This window comes from Symphalangus syndactylus, chromosome 16 (genome assembly GCF_028878055.3).
Source record: "Symphalangus syndactylus isolate Jambi chromosome 16, NHGRI_mSymSyn1-v2.1_pri, whole genome shotgun sequence".
Taxonomy (NCBI): domain Eukaryota; kingdom Metazoa; phylum Chordata; class Mammalia; order Primates; family Hylobatidae; genus Symphalangus; species Symphalangus syndactylus.
In genome coordinates this window covers 66,324,192-66,349,963 of record NC_072438.2, presented here as the reverse complement: position 1 = coordinate 66,349,963, position 25,772 = coordinate 66,324,192, and the positions used below count along the sequence as shown (strand labels likewise).

Sequence of the window (25,772 nt, the reverse complement as noted above, 5' to 3'; positions counted from 1 at the left end):
CCAGCCTGGGTGACAGAGCGAGACTCCGTCTCAAAAAAAAAAAATTTTTTTGAACAGGCACCAATATATGTATATTTATGTATTTATAAATTATACATATGCTACTATACTAATATATCATGTACATTATAAAATCTCACAGAATTTTAAAGGAGATAAAACAGAAATAGAGTTCATGTGTTTTCTTCTGGCATCTCAGTGGATTGTCTTGCTGTCCCCTGTGATGCACCACCACCCCGCTTTAGAGTCCACTGGTTGACCCAGAACTTAGAGAAAACTTACAGGAATCAGAAGACTTGTTCCTGCTCTCTCATCAGAGCAAGGGTCACCTGGGGCGAAGTCACTGATCTTTTCTGAATTTCTCTTCAACTATAAAATGAAGGGATGGGGCCGGGCACAGTGGCTCATGCCTGTAATCCCAGCAATTTGGGAGGCTGAGGCAGGTGGATCAACTGAGGTCAGGAGTTCAAGACCAGCCTGGCCAATATAGTGAAACCCCATCTCTACTAAAACTACAAAAAAATTAGCCGGGTGTGGTGGTAGGTGCCTGTAATCCCAGCTACTTGGGAGTCTGAGGCAAGAGAATTGCTTAAACCCTGGAGGCAGAGGTTACAGTGAGCCGAGATCGTGCCATTGCACTCTAGCCTGGGCAACATGAGTGAAACTCCGTCTCAAAAGGAAAAAAAAAAAAAAAAAAGGACTAGCAATGGTTCTCAACTGGGGGTACCTTTGTCCCCTCCTGGGCATTTTGGTGGACAAGCATCAGGGATGCTAACTTTCCTGCAGTACACAGGACAGATCCACATAAGGAAGATTTGTCCAGCCTCCAAAGCCAGTGCTGCCCCTGCAGCAAAACTCTGGAAAATAACTTCCTGTGACCACTCAGAGAATAGAAATCCCTACAATTCCTCCCTCCACCCTGCTCTGCACAGCCGTCCTCAGCGCATTGGAGGAAGGATGCTTGGAAGATAGCACTTTTCTGTTTCTCTGGTGCCTTCCACTGGACAATGCTAGGTGGTCCCAACTGCCACTAAGGCAACTGAGGCCCAGCCTTGACTTGTAGAGTCAACTGTGAGGTTGAATCCAAGTTTACTAGCTATTAATGAAGGTTGTTTTAGAATAATCATAGACTTTCAGTGTTGAATCTTTGGCCCAGAGAAGCTAAGTGGCATCCCCAAGACCACACAGCTAGGTTAGCAGCAGAACCTGGGTCTCCTGGTTCCCAGTCCAGTGCTCTACTCAATTCATGCCTCCTCTCAGCTGTGCTCATCTGAACTAGTGAATAGGACAGCCTCTAGCCTTATTTCCAAAGGCGAATGATCTGTATTTCTAGCAGTAGGAGGAGAAAGAACAGCATCATATAAGGAGGTAAAGGCGAGGTCTGAAATCAGAGTCTGAGACTTCAGTTCAGAACAATACAACATGATTTCGTCAATGCAGAGTGAAAAGTACGTAGTAAAGAATAGTCTTGCTGGGTGCGGTGGCCCACGCTTGTAATCCCAGCACTTTGGGAGGCTGAGGTGGGCAGATCACCTGAGGTCGGGGTTTGAGACCAGCCTGACCAACATGGTAAAACCCCATCTCTACTAAAAACACAAAAATTAGCTGGGTATGGTGGTGCACGCTTGTAATCCCAGCTACTCAGGAGGCTGAGGCAAGAGAATCACTTGAACCTAGGAGGCAGTTGCAGTGAGCCGGGATCGCATCATTGCACTCTAGCCTGGGCAACAAGAGTGAAACTCTGTCTCCAAAAAACAAAAAAGAGTCTCATCTTTTCTTGGGCTCTTCTTACATGGTAACCCAGGTTGGTTTTGTATATTGGGTCATGTATTAGATAGATATAAGTCTAACAGGCCAGAAACTCAAATTAACAGTGTTTCTAATGAGATGTGTATTTACATTCCCCCCATGGAACTGTCTGGATGTCACCTTCTGGTGGCTTCACTTGATCAGAGAGCCAGGCTCCTTCCAACCCATTGTTCTGCCAATCCCTTGTGCCCTCCTGCCCATGGTCCAGAATGGCTTACTTTGCCACATCCACACTCTAGCCAATAGATGAGGAAAACAGGAAAGGAAACACACTCCTTCCTTTTAAGGGATATCTCAAATGTTGGCCTCAGCATTCTCACTCACAACCTATTGGACAGAATCTGGCCATAGGGCCACACCTGGAGGGAAAGGAGGCTGAGAATGTAGTCTTTGAGTGGCCCAACTGAAATATGGGGATTCTATTATTAGAAAGGAGAGAATGGATACTGAGGGACGAGTCATCCAGGTGACAGACTGTGAATGGAGGGAATGGAAAAGGCAGTTGAACATCTGAAAAACCAGGTGCTCGTTTCAGAACTAGTTAGTGATGCTGTGTCTATGAGTCAGGTGAATAGAACCATATAAAGTCATGGTGTGTTTCATGAGGGAAATCAGACCAACTGTTGCCCACAAGGGCAGTTATAGAAACTTTCTGAATCCAGTCTCGTTGTCTGTAAAATGGAGATAATAGGACTGACCTCTTAGAGTTGTTGTGAAGATTAAAGGAAATAACGGCGTACAGAGATTTTATAAATTCCAAAATGCTATATAAATGAAAACTATAATGATGATACCAGTTGTAAGATGAAAGTTTGTTGTTCTGGCAATCTGTGAAGAAGGCAAGAGTCCTGAAAGTCGCCCGAGCTTTCTCACTGGGCTCAGTGACCAGTCTTGATTTTCTCTTCTATAGATGTGAATTCACTACTCGCATAAAGCCACCAGCGGTGTCGAGCAGACAAAGGGGTTTTGCATTTCAGAAAGAACCAGGCAAACACCAAGTAGGGAATATTTTGCAGCAAAGCACTCAGCTTCACCCAAAAAATGGTGGGGGAAGGGCCCAGGGGAGACTGTTGAGGTCACTCTGGCCTCTACTCCAAGAAAGCAATTCCCCCCACTCTGTTTCTCACTAACTTGTGTAGAAATGAAGTGCAGGAGAGATAAACATCTTGACTTGTCTTCAGACTTCCACAAGGCAACAAAACAAAGCAAAAGACTGTTTCTCTACTTGGAAAAGAGCATGTTCAGCATCTGCCCTAGTTTGATGCAAGGCTGAAGTGGTGATGGTAAGACCTTTAAGGACAGAAATACAAAGATTTATGGTGTGTGGTATTTTACTACAAATTGCAAGGGTTATCACAAGTTACAATACGTTGAGGATTCCATTTGAGAGAAGAGATGTCAGGGGAGGAAGTAACAGTGAAATCGCTGAATTCAACATGTTTCTGTGGCCCTGACCACTCAGTCCCCTCGATTTTTACCATCATGCCACTTTCCGGAGTGTCAGTGCAGGAAAAGAGACAGACGGGAAACAGCCGGCTTTTGGGAAGGTCACCCTCTACCCCTCAGAATGCACCCAAGCTGAAGGTAGCACTAATCTTCCATATCCAATAAAGAGTTCCAGAATTTTTTAATCTATATATGGAATCTTCCATATCCAATAAAGAGTTCCAGAATTTTTTAATCTATATATGGAACTACAAATACGATTTTGCTTGGTTTTCAGTGGTAACATTTAAATTTCTGATACATTAACTTCCATGGTCATAAAGTAGTAATAATCCAGTTTTCAGTGATTATGGTAAATATCGTTTGTTGTTGATTTAAACATTATTTAATATATTTTGTACATGTACTGGCCAATTAGAACTTGGGCATTGGTGTCAAACGGAGAAGGGTTCAAATCCCTATTTTGCCACTGACTAAATCTTGAGCAAATTGTGAACTTTTCAGGACTTAGGTTTTCTCCCCTGTAAATGAAAATAAGAGTGACACCTACCTCACGGAACTGAAGGAAGAATTAAATAAAGCTACACGTAGGCTTCTTTCCCTTTGTTCCTGAAACAGAGGAACCACCCATCACTGGTAATTAATGGTAGCTGTGTTTGGTATTAAGCAATATCTACAATACTCTCTGAATCCACATCACCACCCATACTTCGTCCAGCATCATGACTTCCCAGGAGTAAAGGATCCTAAAGCAAAAGCCTGGGAGAGTGCTGTGTTGGTTTGAAAGTGTTTCTGCTTCCTTGAGGAAAGCCTGGAGTGTTAGTCGGGAGAGGAGTGAGAACGGAAGGTTGGATCCACCTGCTGCCTCCAGTCTCTTAACCACCAGACTTGACTTGAAACCTGGAGACAGAAGGTGAAGCTCAGGAGCACAGATGTGAGGAAGTAGAGCCAGAGAGGGGATCTGAAGGCAGGTCCACATGTGCAGCAAAGGCCCCTTGTGAAGCCACATGTAGGATGGAGTGGAGGTGGGAGGGAGGGAGGCAGGGAGGGGCAGACTGAAGACCCAGGCAAGGAGTCAAAGGGGCTGGAACTCGGGCAACAAGGTGGAAATGGGACAAGGGAGCAAGCCTGAAAGGCATGGTGGGGTGGCTGGAGGGAGGTGGGCAGGAGAGTCAGTCGTGTCCCTGGAGGTGCTGATCCAGGGCCTGGGGCAGGAGTACTGATGCTGTGAGTCAAGATGCAGGGCTCAGTAGTATCAGCTGGCTTCTTGATGAGGTCATCTGTTTACATGAGACATCTTGGCTTGATTTCTTTCTTTAATCATTCATTAGTTCATTTATTCATTTATCAGGAAGCATTGCTTGAGCATTTGCTAGATGTCTGGTAATACTATGCTAAGCTTTGGGATGCCAGAGGAATAAGAACTTGCTTATTGGCTTCAAGTGGGTGGGGACAAGGTAACAAATCAACTGCTAATTAAAATACAAGGTGAGCATTGCTCAGATTGAGGTGCACCAAGGATGCCAGGGCAGCCTAGAGGAGGGGCACCTAACCAGACTGGGGCGGGGCCGGATAAATGAGGTAATGTCTCAGCTGATCTGAGTCATGAAGAATGAGTAGGGGTGAGCCAGGCAGGAGTAGGGAGAAGGACATTTCATGTAGAGGGAGCAGCAGGTTCCAAGGCCCAGAGGCATTGAATGGCATAAATTTGAGCCCTGCCAAGTTCTTAAGTATGACTGGAATGTAGAAGGTAAGGAGGGGACCATGGTACAGGATGATGCTGGAAGGATAAACAGGGGGACACAAACATGCTCTTCTGAGGGGTTTTACAGTGTGAAGTACATGATCAGATTGCGGATTTGGAAAGATAAGTAGTATAGCAGTGTGGAGTCCAGACTGGAGGTACAGGCAGGGCAACATTGGTGGCAGGGGAATCAGAGCCCATTGTCATATTTATGAGGACTTGGTCTTCAAGGGCTGTAAGGTTGAAATGACAGAAACACATTCAAGTGATATGAAAGAGGTGGAATCTGCCGCATGGGTAACTGATTAGATGGTGGTGAGGGGTGTAGGGTGAACTCATAGAGGAAAGCATCAAGAATTCTGGCCTTGGGAAATGAGAGAGAGAGAGAGAGAAGGCAAGCAGTGAAGCTGTGTTTTTGTTTGGTTTTGGCAGTAGGAGGAGGAATGATTAGTTGAGCTTTGGTAATGTTACACTTGGGTTGCTTGGTAGTCACTGGGTAGATGTTCAAGAGGCACTCACAAATCCATGCCTGGAGACCAGGAGGCAGGCCAGAGCTAGAGGTGCAGAGTTGGGAGGTGTCACCCTGAAGGTGGTGCCAGAAGCTAAAGGAATGGGAGATGAGTTTACCCAAGCAAGACTACGAAGGAGAAGAGAAGATGGTGACAGGGTGAACTCCTGGGAAAGACGAATCCTTAGAGGTAGCAGAGAAAGCGGGGTGGATGGAGGGTATTGGAAACGAGCAACACGAGAAGTAGAAGGTGACCACAGAGGAGCAGAGTCGTGATTTCCAATGGAGCCAAGAGATTGAAGAAGCAAGGGTGGACAATGGTATTGAAAGCTGCAATGAGTCATTAAAGACTGAGATGCACCCACTGGATTCTCTACAAAGTTGTTACGGTGTCTTGGTAAGAATATCTCAATAGGTTTGTAGTGAGAGTGGCAAGGTGGACGTAAGTTCAGGAGTAAATAGGAGGTGAGGCAGCAAAGAGAACTTCAAGGAGGTTGCTTCTGAGGAGAGGAGTTAGGGATGCATGTGTGGTAGGGAATTACTGTTTTTAAGGTGTGTGAGTCTTGAGCATAGTAAATACAGAAGGATCTGGTAGATACTGGATCTAGGGGGATCAGGACAATGAGAGGAGGGGGAACAGATGGGGCAGTTCAGGGCCTGAGAGGTGAGCCAAGCCCTAGAACAGCAGTTCACAAACCTGACTGCACATTAGAATCACCTGGAGGGCTTTAAACAGACGCCTGGTTCTGTCTCCCGTAGATTCTGATTTAGGTCATCTGGAGTGGAGTTCAGGCATCAGTCGTTTAGATTACCGAGTGATTCTAATGTGTAATCAGGGTTTGAGAACTACTGTATTAAGTATTCATTAATTATTTGTTGAATGCTTTAAAAAATTGTAGGGATGCCCTTAATTCTTCTTAGCAACAATAAATGTTCAAACATCTGCAAGAGATTGTGAAGAAATTATAGGACATGGTCCCTGCTCTCAAGTTGCTTATAATCCCGTGAGAGAAATAGTAACAGTTTTTAATAAATACAATGTAAATGTGTTAAAGTAGTGGCACAGTTTTCATTAGGGTAAGATCACCAGACCCGCATGGTCAGGGAAGGTGTCAAAGGGAGGGCTTGGCCTTTGGAGTAGTCGGGGAGCCTGGGTAAGCAGAGAAGAGGAAGGTTCCCACATGCCCAAGACGATAATCATGACACTCATTTCCTGAGCGCATCTTCCATACTGGCTACTTTACACACAGTATCTCAAATGTTACAATCATACAAGATGGTTATATGTCATGCCTGTTTTACAGAGGAAGAAACTGAGGCTTAATGAATTTAATATCAAGGACACAGCTAACAATAAGTGGCAGAATCAGGATTCAAGCCCAGGGCTGGTTGACTACAATGCAGTGCCCTTTCCACTACAATGGGCTGCTGCTTCCCACCGATCAGACCCAGGCTCCCAATTACTATTTAGCGCTGTAGCTTTGGGGACACACCACTTTTGCCAAAGCTCAAGGTGGAGAAAGCCCTCTTCCACTGGGGCTTCCTGCTCAGGGCCCTTAGTGCAGGGGAAGTACACACACACACACACACACACACACACACACACACTTTTAAGAAAGTCTTCCTGGTGATTCTGATACTGTTTAAAATTTGAGAACTAAAATTTCAGTCCCTACTTTATAGGTACAAATCAAGACCTCAGTTTCTTCAGCTGGGGCTTCCTGCTCAGGGCCCCTTGTGCAGGGGAAGTACACACACACACACACACACACACACACACACACACAGAGAGAGAGAGAGACACAGACATACTTTTAAGAGTCTTCCTGGTAATTCTAATGCTGTTTAAAATTTGAGAACTAAAATTCCAGTCTCTACTTTCTAGGTACAAATCAAGACCTCAGTGTGCAGCTGTAGTTATTCCCTGAGCATCTGAAATCTGCAAATGGAAGGAAGGAACTGGGGAATTCCAGCCTTGGAAAGAATCATTACCTGCCTTCCAGCAACCTAGTACTTTGATCAAAGAATTCTGATGTTCACAGTAACATTTGCTAGTGTGAATGTAACCAGTTCTAGGAGCATGGATAGATTTCAATAAAGGGCCATCCTCCAGTCTTGGAAAATATGTCATGGCCATTTTTTTCTTGGCAAAGTTTAAAACTGGGCCAGTCCTAGACAAACAAAACATTCTCTGTGCCAAGCAATTTCACAGGGGCCTCGAGATATAAACCTCATGGAAATCATACAATTTGCCCAAACAGATCTACTGATTGTTAGCATCTTTCTTGTTTGGTCATTGACAGGAGGAAGTGATTGGAGATTTGAAACCAGGCACTGAATATCGCGTGAGCATAGCAGCTTACAGCCAGGCTGGCAAAGGGCGGCTGAGCTCTCCTCGGCATGTCACCACTTTGTCCCAAGGTAAAGTAGGTTCAAATTCATTAATAGGTGGCAGGCTGCTATCCATGCATCCTTCATTCAGCAAATATCAATAGGGACTTACTATGTGCTAAGTGCTGTGCTAGGCTCTGGGAATTCAGTAGAGAACAAAAGCAAGCACAGCCTCTGCCCTCTCAGAACTTAGTGGGGTGAGTCAAGACATTCCTTCATTAGTGTGTAGTCACAGAGTGTGATAGATGCTTCAGCACTGTAGAATGTACAACACAGGGATAAGGGAAGAATTCCCTGAAGAGATGACAACTAGTGGAGATCTGACAGGTAAGTAGGAATTAAGAAGGTGAGGAAGGGGGGTGGGAGAAGAGATTTATAGGTAAAGGGAATGCAACTAATGTTTATTGAGGTGGCACCAAGCTGGACAGTAGGGTACAAAGTTGGGTTGATGGTGGTCACTGCTGGCAGGGAGCTTTTTGTGGAAGGAGAAGCCAATGACAAATGAGTGACAGCAGCACTTCTTTTTTTTTTTTTTTGGAGACAGAATCTCACTCAGTCACCCAGGCTGGAGTGTAGTGGCACGATCTTGGCTCACTGCAACCTCCACCTCCCGGGTTTGAGTGATTCTTCTGCCTCAGCCTCCCAAGTAGCTGGGACTACAGGCACATGCCACCACGGCTAATTTTTGCATTTTTAGTAGAGACGGGGTGTCACCATATTGGCCAGGCTGGTCTCGAACTCCTGACCTCGTGATCCACCCGCCTCTGCCTCCCAAAGTACTGGCATTACAGGAGTGAGCCACCACGCCTAGCGACAGTAGCACTTCTAAGGACTGCACTGGAGGCTGTGGAGCACACAGGAGGGCACACTTCCTCTGCCCCAGCCTCGGAGGCTTTCAGAAAGAGTCCTACCTTTGGCCTGAGTTACAAAAAATGCATAGGATTTTGCTAGGAAGAAAAGACAGGAAAGGTCTCCCAGGCAGATGGAGTAGTGTGAACAAAGGCTGGGAGATGTGTGTGTCTGGATATGATCAGAAACAGCGGTCACTTGAAGTGATGGGATCATGGGTGACTCCTAGATCTTTACATAGAAGGGCATTTCCCAAATGACCTACCATTACTATGCATTCAGATTGCCAGGGGCAAAACACACAGAGAAAAGAATGATTGGCAGTGATTCTAAGCATTTAATTTTCCTTGAAGGTAAATATCAGTTCTGACAATGCAAACAGAGATGGAAGGCTGTTAGGAGTTGAGAATGTGATAGAAGGTTTTGCGGGGAACTTACCACTGTGTGTCCCAGGATCAGTGGCTGGGACATAATTAACTGGATTTGCAGTCAGGGGTGCAGTGGGGAGAAAGGAAGACCAGCTCTCATTGACTCGAACCTCACATGGTGATCAAGTTGTGATTATGTTTTTATATTTGTTTGGTTTGGGTTTTGAGGCTGTTCTGAACAGAGATATTTTGGGTATAGGAAGCACTCGTGCTGTTTATGTATTATATTAAACCTCTCCAACGGCTGAGACCACCAGCCTAGTCTAGTTGTGTTTGTCATCCCACCTAGATTCCTGCCTGCCTCCTGCAGCTCCCCAGCAGCCACATGTCATTGTGGTTTCGGATTCTGAGGTGGCCCTGTCTTGGAAACCTGGAGCAAGTGAAGGAAGCGCCCCTATTCAGTACTATTCTGTGGAATTCATCAGGTAAGTCTGTATGTCACATTCAAAAGCCAAATGTGTGCCGGGCGCGGTGGCTCACACCTGTAATTCCAGCACTTTGGGAGGCTAAGGTGGGCAGATCACAAGGTCAGCAGTTCGAGACCAGCCTGACCAACATGGTGAAATCCTCTCTCTACTAAAAATACAAAAATTAGCTGGGCGTGATGCCACGTGCCTGTAATCTCAGCTACTCAGGAGGCTGAGGCAGGAGAAACCCTTGAACCCGGGAGGCAGAGGTTGCAGTGAGCCGAGATCATGCCATTGCACTCCAGCCTGGGTGACAGAGAAAGACTCCGTCTCAAAAAAAAAAAAAAAAAAAAAAAAAAGCCATATGTGTAGATGTCAGAATTCCAAGCCTGATGTAAGACAGTGAGGAGAGTCACCTCCAGGTCTCTACCACATGTATATTTAAGAGCGAACAGAGGCTTGGAAGCCCATGTATATACTTGGGCCAGTAATGATCCCCACACCTCTTTGTTGGTTTGTTGGTGGGTCATCTGTATCACATATCTCTTCCTCATTTCCCTGGCACAATCAGAGACTGTTCTAGGCTCTGAAAACTCCTGAGGTACCATTTCTGATAAGCCTGCCTACATTTCAAGCATGAGCCTTACCCTCCTGGCTTTGAAATATTATATATGAAAGTAAATATTTGATGCTGCTGTTTCTTAGGATTAGGGGAACAATCTTTTAAAAACAAGGACAACCCATTTTTCTTTCACATCCGTATTGCCTCCGGACAAGTGTCTTGGTTTGGCCTCAAAGTTTTTCTTTCATCTACCTCTCCATTTCTTATTATTCGGCTTAGCAGAGGGTAGACAGTGATTGGAAATTCTTTACAGATATTAAAGCCTTGATTCTCAATTCAGTGCTGCTATGTAATTTTAAAGAAAGAGAGAAAGGGAAACAAAGGTCAACAAAAAGAACTCCCAATCTAAGGTATTTCCTATGGACTCTAGTTGCTGTTTGATTTTGAATGGAAGCGGTGGCTGGTGAGTGAGTCTGAAAACAATGTTTGTGGAGTTGGGATTCTCTACGTTGAAGGTGATGGGGCTTCTCTGAGGCCTGCTGCTTTCTGCATTCATAAAGAGACTGGTTCGGGACCTCATTCCTAAGGCTCTCTGAAGCTGGGACAAAGGATTCTCCCAAGATTTGATTAGCTCTACTTCTGTGTCTTGACTTCCTAGCCTATTCCTTGGTAATGGAAAGCAGATATTTGTTTCTTCAGAGGTGAGGTACTGCACTGAGTCTCTTTAATTCTTGCGTACAGAGTGTTTCACACAGGACTTGGTAAATTGCTAGTGTCAGAAGTGTGAAAGGAGAAGATGAGGCAGTAATGCATCAGCTCCTGTAACTGTAAAGTCCAGCAGCAAATCTAAATTCAGGAGAGGCTAGATCTGTGTCAACTCAGCAGTCTGACTCCATGTGCCTCTCTGCTTTAGTGGCTTCATTTTAGATGGGCTTTTCCCATATGGTGGCAAAATGGCCAGCAGGCAGTAAAGACCTGCAGTGACTAGCCTAGCTCCCTAGGAAGGAGAGTGGCTTTCTCCATGGACCCAGCAAAATCTCAATATTTATTCTCATTGGCCAAGCTAAGTCCCTTTCCATCCTTTGCACAAGTCACTGTGACCCGAGTGGGGAGAATTCATTGATTGGTCAGGCACTGGTCATATTCCAAGCTCTGGGATTAACAACTGGTTATTCACTCAAACCTGGAGTATGTGGATTGAGTATTCAAGAGGATCGGATCCTCAAAGGAAAATTGTGGCACAACTACTGGAAAAGAGGGGAGCAGATTCTAAGAATTTTTTTTATAATGCCTACTGCAAAGCCCCAGAGCAATGCTTTGCACTGAAGATAATCTACGCCCCTGCCATTGAACAGATTCTGTAGGCAAAACCTGGAATATCCCTAAAAAAAAAAAAAGATTCTAGTCCTGGTTCCAATACTGGTTAAATGTGCTACACTGAAAATCCTAAAACTTCAGCCTTCTCATCTGTAAAACTTGGGGCAAAACTTAACATTTATAATTTACTTCCATAGATACATTAGACAACACCAGCAAAGCAAGATGTAATACTTTAAAATTTTGAAAAATGCATAGTTCTGGCCAGGCACGGTGGCTCACGCCTATAATCCCAGCACTTTGGGAGGTCAAGGCAGGCAGGTCACCTGAGGTCAGGAGTTCGAGACCAGCCTGACCAACATGGTGAAACCCCATCTCTACTAAAAGTACAAAAATTAGCTGGGCATGGTGGTGGGTGCCTGTAATCCCACCTACTCAGGAGGCTGAGGCGTGAGAATTGCTTGAACCCGGGAGGCAGAGGTTGCAGTGAGCCGAGATTACACCACCACACTCCAGCCTGGGGGACAGAGCGAGATTCTGTCTCCAAAAAAAAAGCCCAGTTTTTTATGCTTTTATGGTAGCCTGGCAGATAATCTGTGTAACCCTGAGCAAAGGTAAGCATTATTTACTATTAATTTTTTGTTCAAACACATATTTAAAAATTGTATCTATATAAGGTAGAAATGGCAGTTTCTTAACCTTGTGTGCACACCTGAAAGTAAAAGATGAAAGAGAGTCACTGGATTCAGACAGAAGAACTGGGAGAGAATGCTGCCTTCTCTATTGGCAGCCGTGTGGCCTAGTACAGGTTACTTCCCCTACTGAGCCTTGATGCCTCTCATAGTGTGGGGTCCCCTCAAAAGAGAGCCGGAGATAAGGACTTGGGTGCAAATAGTTTATTTGGAAGTGGGAATGAGAGAGTGGGGAGAATGAGACAGGAAAGGAGGATATATATATATAAGGGCGTGTTAGTTAAGTCACTGCTGTGGGCAACGGGGTCTTCACTGGGGTCTTGATTCCATTGCGATCTCTCTGAAACCCACAGAATTCTTCTCACATTGCCCATGAAAAAGACAGGAGACATGGATCCACTGGCTTCCTCCTCTGTCCTTTCAGCATTGCCCCTGAGGGTAAAACTCCTCCACATTTTATGATGAAGGGGGGTGTCCAGAAAGGTGAGGAGTGACAGGAGCATAGCATGTGTCTGAGGTCACATGCTGGCTGCAGGAGGTGAGTCTGAGCCCTCCAAGAACTGTCCATGCCACGGCTGCTGCTGAAATCAGAAGTGGGACAAGGGGAGGTGACACGGCCGCAGAGGCATCGGCTACAAGCTCCTTATCTGTAAAACGTGGGTGATGACTTCTTCCAGCCTTATAGTGTATGGTTAGGAGGATCAAGTGATATTTTTGAAAATATGGGAAAGAGAAGAGCTTTGTGTAAGAAAAAGCTGTGTTGATGTTAAAAACCTACAAAAGTATAAGGTATACGTGGGTGTTATGTACAAGTATAATTCCAATCAAAATGCATTTTAACATTTAGAGCTCTCTAATATCTAAGGGGCTCAGTGTCTCAAATTCATATGTATATATTTTGAGGCAGAGTTTCACTCCTGTTGCCCAGGCTGGAGTGCAACAGCATGATCTCGGCTCACTGCAACCTCCGCCTCCGAAGTTCAAGTGATTCTCCTGTCTCAGCCTCCCGAGTAGCTGGGATTACAGGCACCCACCACCACGCCTGGCTAATTTTTGTATTTTTAGTAAAGATGGGGTTTCACCATGTTGCCTGACCTCAAGTGATCCACCCGCCTCAGCCTCCCAAAGTGCTGGGATTACAGGCATGAGCCACTGCGCCTAGCTTCTTATGTATATTTTAAAATTATATGCCATTCCAACCAACTGCTAATATATATTTATCTGTTTACCTTGACAACATACCTTCACAGTGTCTGGAAGGTTAGCTTCAGATTTAGAATTCTTATTGATTCCAAATGGAATTCCAAATGGAACATGGGAATATGGGAAGGCCCAGTCACTTGTTATATCCCCTGTGCTAGGAATTCTGCCTCTATCTCTTCCAGAATATGTAACTTCAGTCAAGTTATCCTTTTTCAGAACCCCTATTTCCTCCTCTGTAATATCGAGCAAATGCAACCCTCATTGCAGAGCTCTTGCTTGTACTTCTCATAAAGTATCTATACACGTAGACATTCAGTGTGTATCTGTTTCCATCCCACAGTACCACCATTTCCCTTTCACAAAAGTAGAAATTGAGACTCCATTGCATAAGTTACTTTGCCAAGATAAAATGACTGGTTGGGGACAGAATAAAATTAGAACTGATTTCTCCTGACTTCCAGCCCAGTGCTCTTTTTATGAATCCCCACGTCCTTTCATGTTTGTGACCCACCTTCAGAGATGGAAGCTTAGACCCAGCCTGCCCAGAGCCCTGCTGGCTGAGGAAATGAGAAACCTCATCTTAGGCTGCTGTTTGATGTATTCCTGAAAGAAAGCCTGCACAGCTTGTTGCAGCATTTAATGTTTGGCTGCAAAATAAATCCATTTGTAAACATCTCGGAGCCTATCCCATTATAGGTGAGTGAATGTATGTTCAGGGAGAGCTTTCTCGGGCTCTAATGCTGAAACTGCAGTTTGTGTGTGCTACATATGGTCTCAATGTTTATGTCCTCCACAAAACTCATAGATTAAATTCGAACATCCAAGGCGATGGTATTAGGATGAGGTCTTTGGAACGTGGTTAGGTCATGAGGGCAGAGCCCTCAGGAATAAGATTGGCGCCATTATAAACAAAGCCCGGGAGGTCTCTCACCCCTCTATGATGAGATGGAAAGAGAGATGACTTTTGACAAAAATATCAATTTGCAAGTAATAGTTTAAAAAACCCACCCAGATTGCATGACCTTGAGATTCGCGCGCAACACAAAAAAATTAGCCAGGTGTGGTATTGCACACTGTAGTTCCAGCTGCTCAGGAGGCTGAGGCAGGAGGATCACTTGAGCTTGGAAGATCAAGGCTGCAGTGAGCCATGATCATGTCACTACGCCCTAGCCTGCACAGCACAGTGAGACCCTGTCTCACAAAGAAAAGAAGGCAGACCCTCACCAGGCAGTGGGCCCTCACAAGACACTGCATCTGCTGGCGCTTTGATCTGGGACTTCCTGGCCTCCAGAACTATGAGCAATCAATGTTTGTTGTTTATAAGTTACCTACTTTATGGTATTCATTATAACAGCCCAAAGAGACTAAGACAGTAAGAAAGGATGAAAGGCTCTGGGTGGGAGGGGGTTGTCTTCAGTTATTTTGTTTTCCCCAGAGAGGTCCATTTAATGTTTAATAGTGAATTCCTTTTTCCACTTCCTGTATACAGAAGCACACGTGACAGGTTTCTATGTGAGCCAAAAGGTCCTTATTATTATACATCTAAGGGGCAGGACTCTGGCAGGCCAAGGCTAGGAAATTGTAGAAATTGGTTTATCCCCAGAAGTTATCCTCAGATTCACATATCTTAATGTGAAGTTCTTGTCTAAATTCTGTCACTGGAAGGTAACGTTCCAGTCCTCTCTCTGTCTTCATGGGCACTTCTATGTCAGTTACTCTTCTTATTTGCTATTCAATGGGGATAAAGATTTCAAAGACACTGTTAGGAGATAGTCTAACAAGTTTTTTTTTTTTTTTTTTTTTTTTTGAGATAAAGTCTTGCTCTGTCACCCAGGCTGGAGTATAGTGGCACGATCTTGGCTCACTGCAACCTCTGCCTCACTGGTTAAGTGAATTTTTTTTTTTTTTTTTTTTTTTTTTTTTTAATATTCAGCTAAGCCAGAAACAGTAGCTCACATTTGAAATCCCAGCTACTCAGGAGGCTGAGGCAGGAAGACCACTTGAGCCCAAGAGTTCTAGGCTACAGTGAGCTATAATTGTGCCACTGTATTCCAGCTCAGGCAACAGAGTGAGACCTCTGGTTAAAAAAAGATTAACCTGAAAAATTATGAGACCAGGGTATGGGAGTGCTGACTACTTATTTGCTAGTTTTGATGATATTTCAAGTAGACCTTATGCATAATATGATGATGTCTTGAGTCAGGGGCTTAGGACCAAGCAAATTTTTGTTCTTCATCCAGCTTCTACTACCCCCAAAATAGAGGATACCTCTAGCGTGAACACCCTGAAGGCGCTCTCAGTAACTGCATCAGAGAAGAGCTTGGTCTCAGGCCCAGGCAGAATAAAAGCTTTTAGATGGCAGGAATCTTCATGATCTCCCCCAAAGTTGGTCTGGAGGCTATTTGTTAGCTTTCTTTATAGCCATAGATTTTTATTTTTTAAGCAGTGTAGAAAAGATCTGAAGAGGCAAGTTCTGAGTAAGCCTTCAGGCTGTAACATATTTTGCAGTGTTTTAAACACTTTTACTTGCTTTTTTAAAACACAAAAGCCGTGTGTTTGAGGTGAAGGAGAATATTTCTTTTCTAAAGTGACACTAAAAATTTCTTTGGGGGCAGCAATTCTTAGTGTTTATTAAAATAAGAACCAAGCATAAATATAGCTACCTATGTTTTGAAATATCTTGGCTATAAATATCTGAGAAACCTTCCTCCTTCTGCCTAAGATTTCCCCAGGGTAAGTGCCTTTCTCATAAGCAAATAATATATAGTATGGTGGCAATGAAAACCAAAGGCCTGGATAAACGTTCCTCATCACTGAAGTTCCAATCGGGGTGCCATGCCTGTTGTATGCTGTCTATCGAGTTGGATAAACGTGAAAAATAGTTTTCATTTAACTTACCTACAGTTTTTCTAAAGGTGTCACCTTATTGGCTAAAACTGCTTCAGAGCTTTGCATTGTCACCTTCTGGAAAGGGCAGGCTAAAGCTCAGCAATGGCTGTTTTTAGTTAAAAGTCCACCATTGGCCGAGCGCAGTGGCTCACGCCTGTAATCCTAGTAATCCCAGTCCCAAAGAGGCAGATAACTTGAGGCCAGGAGTTTGAGACCAGCCTTGCCAACATGGTGAAACCCCATCTCTACTAAAAATACAAAAATTAGCTGGGTGTGGTGGCACGCGCTTGTAATCCCAGCTACTTGGGAGGCTGAGGCACAAGAATCGCTTAAACCCAGGAGGCGGAGGTTGCAGTGAACCTAGATCACGCCACTGCGCTCCAGTCTGGGCGACAGAGTGAGACTCTTTCAAACACACACACACAGTCTACTATTGGCTTATTTTGGGTACATGTGAAAGTTCAGAATATGTCTGTGTATGTTTTAGGGACTCAGGTCAAGAAACATTGATCTCTAAATCCCAACGTCAGATATTTATATTAATAAGTGAGAAGGAGCAATGCTTCCCCTCTTCTTCCTTTCTGACTTTTCTGCCTAAATATTTCTCTGGTCCCTGGCAGATGCCTTCCATAATAAGACTTGAAGAATTCATCTTCACACAGGGTGCTTCTAGGTGGATTGCAGTAGCTACATATTGGTTTCATTTGAGAATCTCAAGGTCATGCAATCTGGGTGGGTTTTTTAAAGTATTACTTGCAAATTGATATTTTTGTCAAAAGTCATCTCTCTTTCCATCTCATCATAGACTTCCATATTCTGTAACTAACAAAGGAACTTAATTAGTTTCCTCAAGGAAGTGACCCTGCAAAGGCTGTTACTGAAATGAAGATCAAGTCTGGGATTCAGAATGGAAGCTGAACAGAGGAGGGGTTTTCTTTGAACAGTTCTAAGGGATGATGTGATTTGACTCATGGTCAAGGTGAAAAGCTGTGAAGGTTAAAGGAGTTTCTCATTCAGAATTGAGGCTTATACCCTGATTCATGGTATCATCTCTTGAGGTTTAAGTGTGTCCAAATGTGGCATCAGGAGAGACAGTTCTGAACCGGCCTCCAAGCCTGGCAAAGTTGCTTGATTCCAGTCCTCAGTTTCTTTCTCTGCAAATTAAGGCATGCTGAATACATGACATCTAAAATCCTATGACTCTGCTCGTCTAGTATCAAGATGTAGGGGAGGCAGTATGGATGGACTGCGTAACACACAGGCTGTGGGCTGGACTCCCTAGTGCAAACCTTGTCTCTACCACTTCTAACCTGTGTGATCTTTGGTGGGTTATTTAACTTCTCTGGGCCTCAGACAACAGAATGGGGATAATAATTTACTTGCCTCATGGGGTTATTATGAAATTACATGAGTTGACACGCATGAAATGCCTAGAACAGCGCCTAGCCCTTAGTAAGTGCTCAATCAATGCAAACTATTCCTATATGGCTTTCTCGATGGGTCTTTTCTGCTTTCCTACATAGCCTGCTACTTCCTGGCTACAAGTGTGTTTTTAAATTATTTTATTTTTTTATTTATTTATTTTTGAGATAGAATCTTGTCTCCCTCTGTCACTTAGGCTGGAGTGCAGCGGTGTGATCTCGGCTCACTGCAACCTCCACTTCTCAGGTTCAAGCAATCCTCCTACCTCAGCCTCCCGAGTAGCTAGGATTACAGGCATGTGCCACCATGCCCAGCTAATTTTTTTTTTATATTTTTAGTAGACATGGGGTTTCACCATGTTAGCCAGGCTGGTCTCGAACTCCTGACCTCAAGTGATCCACCCACCTCGGCCTCCCAAAGTGCTGGGATTGTAGGCATGAGCCACTGCGCCCTCCCTGGCTACAAGTCTTTATGCTTGCTATCCTGTCAGGATAGCTGTTCTACCTCCTTACTTAGCTAACACTTGTTCATCCTTCGGGACTCATCTTTAAGTGTCACTTCCTCCAGGAAGCCCTGCCTGACTACGTTCCTCTACTCCCAGATTAGGTTAGCTATACCTCCAACATTTACTTGCAATATTAATTACTTCTTCAAGATCTGTCTTCCTCTTGGAACATGAAGGCAATATCTACCTTGCTCCTTTGTGTGCAATATAGCACATAGCACTGTGAACACACCACGTGTCAAATAGGTACTGGTAAGCATTTGGACACAGGCAGTCATGGGATTGATCTAGAGCAGGGGTGTCCAATTTTTTGGCTTCCCTGGGCCACATTGGAAGAGGAAGAATTGTCCTGGGCCACATATAAAACACACTAATGATAGCTGATGAACTAAAAAAAAAAAAAAAAAATCATCTCATTTGTGAAGAAAGTTTACAAATTTATTTTGGGCCACATTCAAAGCTGTCCTAGGCCACATGTAGCCCTCAAACAGTGAGTTGGACAAGCTTGATCTAGAGGATGCCAGCAACTAGCTGGATCCCTGAGCAAGCCGCTTAGTCCTGCTAAGCCTTACTTTCCTCTGCTGTAAAATATGGATGGTAATAGTGGCTACCTCAGAAGGGTTGCAGAGATGAGAAGGTCTGTACGGCACTTAGAAGAATGGCTCATGGAGGATTTTTGATATATATTTTTTTTAACTTGAGCCACATGCAAATATATTTTCACACTAGCAGTTACTTATTTTTGAGTAAATAACGTAAAAAGCATTACCCACAAGTAATTCAATGAATCCTTTACCACCAATATCAGAGACCACAACAGTAACCAACATCTGACCTCACCCACTACAGAAATAAAAACCATACAAAAGCCAACAAGGATCTGCACATATGCATCCCCCGACCCCCACAATGCCCCACTTCAATCCCAACTGAAAGTTTATTTATTGCTATCGTTTTCTCATCATAAAAGTAATCTCAAGATGTGGTAAAGCTTCAAATAATACCTAAATGTATATGACTAACTTGAAAGTTCCTACTGTGATTTTATTTCATGTGGAATGCAAATTCATGTCTTGGAGCTCATCATAGTAACTAAGTGAACTGCCACCGTTCTAGCATTTTACTGGAATATATAGCAAGACTTGGGCATATGACTGCAATATTTAAGAGTGATGTAGTCTGATGTTGGCTTGCTGGCCCCCAAAAGTTAGAATTGAAAATATTTAAAGAATTATTCTTATACAGTTAATTTTGGGAGGAAATGAGAAAAAACAACCCTCCCTAATCTCCCTTTCTTTTCAAAAGAATGTGTTAGAAGTTTTGCTATTTAAGTATGAGCTTTCATTACCATCAGCAATAGAATCAGATATAAGCAAGAATGAGCTTGCTTGGATGTCAGCTGGGATTTCATATGACAGGTGACAAGTGCTGCTTCACAAAGAATTCTTTTCCTTACCTTTAGTTTTGAAACTGAAAATCTCAGAACCACCTTCTAGACTGGCGCCTGGTCCTAGAAATTCCAGAAGCTGTCAAGTCCCTTTGCTCAGGCCCTAAAGGAAGGGCTTCTCTAAAGGATTTAAAGAAGTCTGGCCTGTAGTTCGGCAAATTGATCCCGTAAAGCTTCAATTCCTCCTACCCTAAACATTCCTGATATAATTCCTGCTTAGACTGATGGCAATTGACATAAATTGAATTATGAAACAGCTTTGGGAACCATTTGTAAACTGTAAACGAAATGTGCTCTCCTATTGCCCCACCTGGGACAAATTGCCAGCTGAGTTTATCATAACCCCTTTGTATCCATCTGTTTGTCATTTGGTTAGGTTAAACCAATTTGTAAATAAAGAAAGAAGGCTGAAAGCTGGTCAAATAATACATCTTTTTTTTTTTTTTCCATCTTTGACTACTGAGTGGTTTTGGACTTTTCTCTGCAATTCATTTAGTATAGAGCAAATCCTGCATAAAACCAGTCTGTAAAATTGACCGAGTCGGAGGCTTTTCTGAGCGTGAGGTTTTCTCTCACCCCTGTTGTGTTTGCCCTGGGTAATGTGTGGGATCACAGCTCTTCTCTTAGAGCAGGGTGTTTAACCGGCAGTCCATAGATCCCCAAGGGTTTCCTGGATAGAATTCAGGAAATATAATTTAAGAGGTCCCTGGACTTGGATTGGAAAAAAAATTATATCCCTAGTTTTACCAATGGAAATTTAGCATTTTCTTCAAAAGTGAATGTAAACAACAAATCACAATGGTATTAACAATTCTTGTGACCCTGTCAACATTAGAATCACAGGTATTTTCTTATCTGGTTACAATGGTTGCACATATCTCAAGATACCAGTTATGTTTATCACTACTTTGAAATTAGCATAGTTATCAAATCCATTGCTAGGTTTTTTATTTAATGTGTTAATAAAGAAGTATATTATTTCATGATTTTTATTATTTTGATCATTCTTTTCAATATAATTGGTTTCCTTTGTGAACCTATATAATTGATGTATTTAAAAACATCATTCTGAGAAGGGGTTCATAAGCTTCATTGGACTGTCAAAGTGGCACAAGCCAGGTTAAAGCATGCTGTTGTCTTAGATCAGGGGTTGCTAAACTTTTTCTCACAGGATCAGATAGTAAATATTCTGTGCTTTGCCAGCTGTATGAACTCTATCTCAACTGCTCAACTCTGCCACTGTAGTAGGAAAGCAGCCATAAACAGTACCTAAATGGGTGTGGTTAAACAGAACCTAAATGGGTGTGGTTAAATCATACCTAAATGGGTGTGGTTAAACAGAACCTAAATGGGTGTGGTTAAACCGTACCTAAATGGGTGTGGTTGTATTCCAGTAAAACTTTATTTACTAAGACTGGCAGCTGGCTGAAATTTGCCAACCCTGATTTAGGGCATCATGCTATTTCTAAGTTGAATTCTGAAGATATTTTAATTCAGCTCAATCACCCTTTATTGGATACCTCCTATGAGCATATGTTCATACAAACATGTATGTATTGAGTATCTCATGTGAAAAACATGCAAGAGATTTAGGGATGAATAAATAAGCTGTAGACTCCACCCTTGGACAGTCTACTGGGGAATGCAGATGGACAGAATTCAGAGGAGTAGTGAGTGTTGTAGGCAGGCATGGCGATCAGGAACCTAGAGAAACAGAAGCTTGATCTGACCTAGTTTTGAAGGAAGGAAGGCTTCTTATGGGAGCAAAGAAGGACACATCAGAGATTACCAGGCAAAAGGGGAGGGAGGAAGCAACATGAAAGGCTTAGACTGAGGAAGCCACTTAAGCAATGGCTTGGAGGCAAGAAGAAAACGTTACCTGGAATTGCTTAGAAAGCCTGGAGCTCTGTGGGGAGAGAGATGCGTAGGCGAGGGTCACACCAGAAAAAGGCCTTATAAAGGAGCCCATATGTATCCTGAAGGGAATAGGGAGCTATGGAAAGTTGTAAGCAGGAAAGAGACTGGTAGCGTCCCCGTCTTTGAAAGATCATGCAGACATCTCAAGGAACACGTAGATGAAGAAGACAAAGTCACCATGCTTAATGAGCTCACAGCCCAGGAGGAAAGACAGAAGTCTAAAATTATACCGGAAGGTGATCTAATCAGTGTGATAGTGGAATCAGATTCAAGGCATGGGATTGTCTGGAGGAAAGTCTTTTTAATTCTGTTTCTGAGATGATGTTTAGAAGGAATAATGTGAGAGAGAATACTTAGGGAGGGAGCCATCAAGTAACCCAGCGTCCTCCAGAAAGCATCCCATTGCGGGTTGGTAGGTTCGATGTGGAAAGAAGGAGGCCACAGGTGTCTGTGCTGTAATTAGGCTTCTGGTCCCCTCCCTCTAAGGCCAGTAGAGTGGCCTCTACGGTCAAGGCTATTCTGGATGTTCTGTTGTATCCCCTAGAGGACAGTTTGCTGCTCCAACAAATTCCATTCTCAAAAGTATTTTCCTAGCAGGATTTAACCAGTTTTAGCCATTTCCTAGTTAATGTCTGTGACATGCTTGAGCTTCACTCTTCATCTCAGCTCCATCTTTCTGGAACAGGAGTTCTCAAACCGAGAGGTGAAATAGAATAGAAAAGAGAATACCACAGGCTCTCACGCATAGTAAAAAGGAGAATCGTTTTGTGAAACTTGTTTCAGGTGTATGTGTGTGTGTGTGTGGTGTTTACTGGGTCACAATGTCCAGTGTATATCTTACTGTGGATCATTCAAAAACACAGCTCTGATATGTGATGAATCCAGAGCATGTTTGAGGTTGAACAGGCTTCATTTGCCACGTGTTCGTGTTGAATTCAAGTTCAAGGAACAGATTCCTCTCAGGGGCTAATGACACCTGCTTTCTTTATTTTTGGAATTGTAGAATTGGAAATGCTATCTAAAGTATTCTAGGGGGAAGAGTTCAGTGCAGTGTGTTTCAAATTATGGGCCACAGCACTTCAGGGAGTGGCAAGATCAATTTAATGGTCATTTACCAGCATTTTGTTTTTTAAAAGGAGAAGTAGAAAAGAAAGGAAAAGGAGAGAAAGAAAGGAGAAACATGAATGAGGTAGTAAAGTTAAGTATTTTTTCTTGAGACTTTTTTCAGCTTTGTACTCATATATAATATACATATTTATGTGCATAGGTATATTTACTATGGAAAAATGTTTACTTACTGTGAGTCAAGGTCAGAGATACTGAATTAAGTAGCTCCCACCCTGATCAGGAAGTCACTTGTTACATTATCATCCCTGACTGAGGACCACCCAGTTTTGCTTTAATATAGTCAACGAGGCCCAGCTCATCCCTTCCAAGGCAGTCAGCTTCATTGTCAGTCATTCCTAATTGACATCAAAAGGTTTTCCTGCCATTGGCTTCTCTGTAAGAAACCACTGGGCCTCTTAGTCCAACATGGAAAACACAGAAGCTTTCCACAGCATCTTCATTTGTCTGTCTCTTATGTAAAGACACCACCCTATCCTCACTAAGTTTCCTCCACCTAAGCCAGCGGTACCCACTCTTTGGATCCTGCATCAAGTGGAGATGGGTCTAGAGCAACTTCTGCCCAGTGATCAATGTAGAGAACCATGTCTCCCTAGGATATGGATTCTGGGACTTAGACTTCCCTCAGGATTCTAGTTCACAGTGACCTATTCAAATACAGTTCTTGAAATGTGCTATTTTGTGCTGGCTTCCTACTGGTCCTTAGAGGTACTGTTTCTGCACTGATGCTCAGATGTATTATATCCCCAGCTTATTAGGTTATAAACTCCCTGAAAATGGAACTGTGCTTATACTTCCATGGAGCCTCCGGGAATATAACTATTGTGATGGGTGCCTGGTTGATAATCATTCATCATTTGCCAATGGACTAGCCCATGGCAGCCACCTATGGGGTTTGATAGTATCAAGAAAAGTGATCGTTCACTAAGATTGAGATTGGCAATGGGCAAGGTAGTCAAAACACCACAAGCAAGAATTAAAACAGAAAGATATACCACCCAATGGTTCTGTGACTTTGGGTAAATTATTTTCCTTCAGTGACCATGTAGGTAGAATGAGAGACTGGATCAGATCAGTGACTCTCAAAGCTTTTGGGATCATGATTTTATCTTTGAGAATCTGATAAAAGTGAAGGACCCTTTACTTAGAAAAATGAAATGTGTTCGTGTATAAAATCCTGCATACAATTTCTGAGAGTCCTCAGACACTTGGACCGAATGATCTCTAAGATTTCACCCAGCCCTGATAGCCAGGCTGGATTCTAACAATGCCAATGGTAAGTGGCAAAATGAACCAGTTAGTGAGCCCTGATTAAGTGAATTGATGAATTGGGTTTTGAGTACCCACTGCTGGCCGCATTCTCTATTCCCCACCTGAATTCACCTGCCCAGCAACTTTCCAAAGGTGAGCCACTGATCTCCTGGGGTGCCTGGCCCAACCCTATCTCACTACTTGGCAAAATGCTTGAAGTGTATGCCCTGCTGGTGGCTGCCCATGTTTTTTTTATTGTTGTTGTTGTTGTTTTTGAGACAGGGTCTCATCTTGTCACTAGGCTGGAGTACATTGGTGCAATCACAGCTCGCTGCAGCCTCAACCTCCCAAGCTCAAGCAATCCTCCCACCCCAGACTTTTTTTTTTTTTTTTTAAGTTTTTTGCAGAGACAAGGTCTTACTATGTTGCCCAGGCTGGTCTTGAACTACTGGGATCAAGCAATCCACCCACCTCAGCCTCCTTAGTAGCTGAGATTATAGGCATGCACCACCATGCTGGCTAATTTTTTTTTAAATTAAACATAGTGAGACAAGGTCTCACTATGTTGCCCCAGGCTGGTCTTGAACTCCTGGGCTCAAGCTATCCTCCCACCTCGACCTTCCAAAGTGCTGGGATTACAGGCTTGAGCCACCCCACCAGATGGCCAGATGTTCTTCTGTTCCTGTGGAGTGGCAGCCCATTCTCAGTCAACTTCTCACCCTCTGGCCTTTTCATTGTTGAATCCATTGCCAAGATAGTTTTGCTATGGTGATCTGACCAGCAACTTTGTAGTTAGGATAAAGTGATTTTCTTCAGTTGAAAAAAAGATAAAAGTGTTTTGGGGGATGATTTAAGACAATACTTTTGCCTGGTCATGTCTTTCTCAGCCTCACCTTTGTACTTTTGTACCTGAAGAGACTCTAAAAACACTCAGATAAAAAACTCATGACAAAATCAGAGGCAAAGTGTTAAAGGTTTTGAGTTGGCATTCAATCTGCATGAGCTTGTCTCTCTCACTCTATAGAATAAAAATAAATGCTAATGATTTCAATCTCTTATTTGCTGGAAATAAGAGTTTTTCTTTTCTGCATTAAATGGACAACATGTACAAAATCATCTTTTCGTTTTGCTGTAGTTTTTACATAAAGATTGTTGCGGGTATTTGCAGGTAGTCCTCGGTAAATAACAGCAGACTGTGAGAATAGATATGGGTTATTTCCTCTATAAATATCACAAGGGAAGCTTAGCAAAGGAGAGCAGGAGAGTTTTATCTAAAGATCACATCTTTTCTGACTTTACTTTTAGGTATCCCCTATGGTTTTCCTCTGCGAAGTGATTTTGTTCTAATTCGAGTTTGTAAATGTGTTTCCTTCCACTCACCGAGGTTTTCTCTTTGATGATAAAGTTAGTTTACATGAGAATTCCATCTATGGGGAAAGAATATCAGGAAAGAGAAGCCAGCCCTGCTTCCTCCATGGGCATACCCTGTGAACTCTGCTTTTCCAAACACGTGTAACACACTACCCCCAGCTTGGTGAGCTTGAGGAAGCATCATTTACTGGGCATAAGGACTCCATCTGGCTTTCAATCATTCCTGCTAATGAAAAACTGGGCGAGCTCACATTAAGGAAATCCGCTGTTCACCTCGGCATCTTCTTTTAGCAAAATGAGTCTCTATTTCCTTGCTTGGTAAGTTGCTCATCAAAGACAAACAGAACTTTTTTGTTTCCTGCCTTCCTCTAAATATCTGTGAGCAGAGGTGTTTAACAACAGAACACCTGAGAGGTGGCCAGGGAGCAAGCAAAGGGATGGGGAATCGTCTGCCGCCCACCGTCACTCCAGTTTTTCATCCAGTATTAA

At 43.3% G+C, this 25,772-nt stretch overlaps 1 protein-coding gene across 3 annotated transcripts in view; it reads left to right on the top strand.

Annotated features, from left to right (window-relative positions):
• EGFLAM (EGF like, fibronectin type III and laminin G domains) overlaps window positions 1–25,772 on the top strand; it is a 202,382-nt gene that overhangs the window by 77,393 nt on the left and 99,217 nt on the right. For 2 of the 3 annotated variants that reach the window (XM_055245627.1, XM_055245626.1), the window contains exons 4-5: window positions 7,811–7,928; window positions 9,465–9,600. The exons of the other annotated variant lie outside the window; for it this stretch is intronic. In XM_055245627.1, the coding sequence (XP_055101602.1) occupies window positions 7,811–7,928; window positions 9,465–9,600 (254 nt within the window). The remainder of the gene's footprint in view (window positions 1–7,810; window positions 7,929–9,464; window positions 9,601–25,772) is intronic. 3 annotated transcript variants of the gene reach the window in all.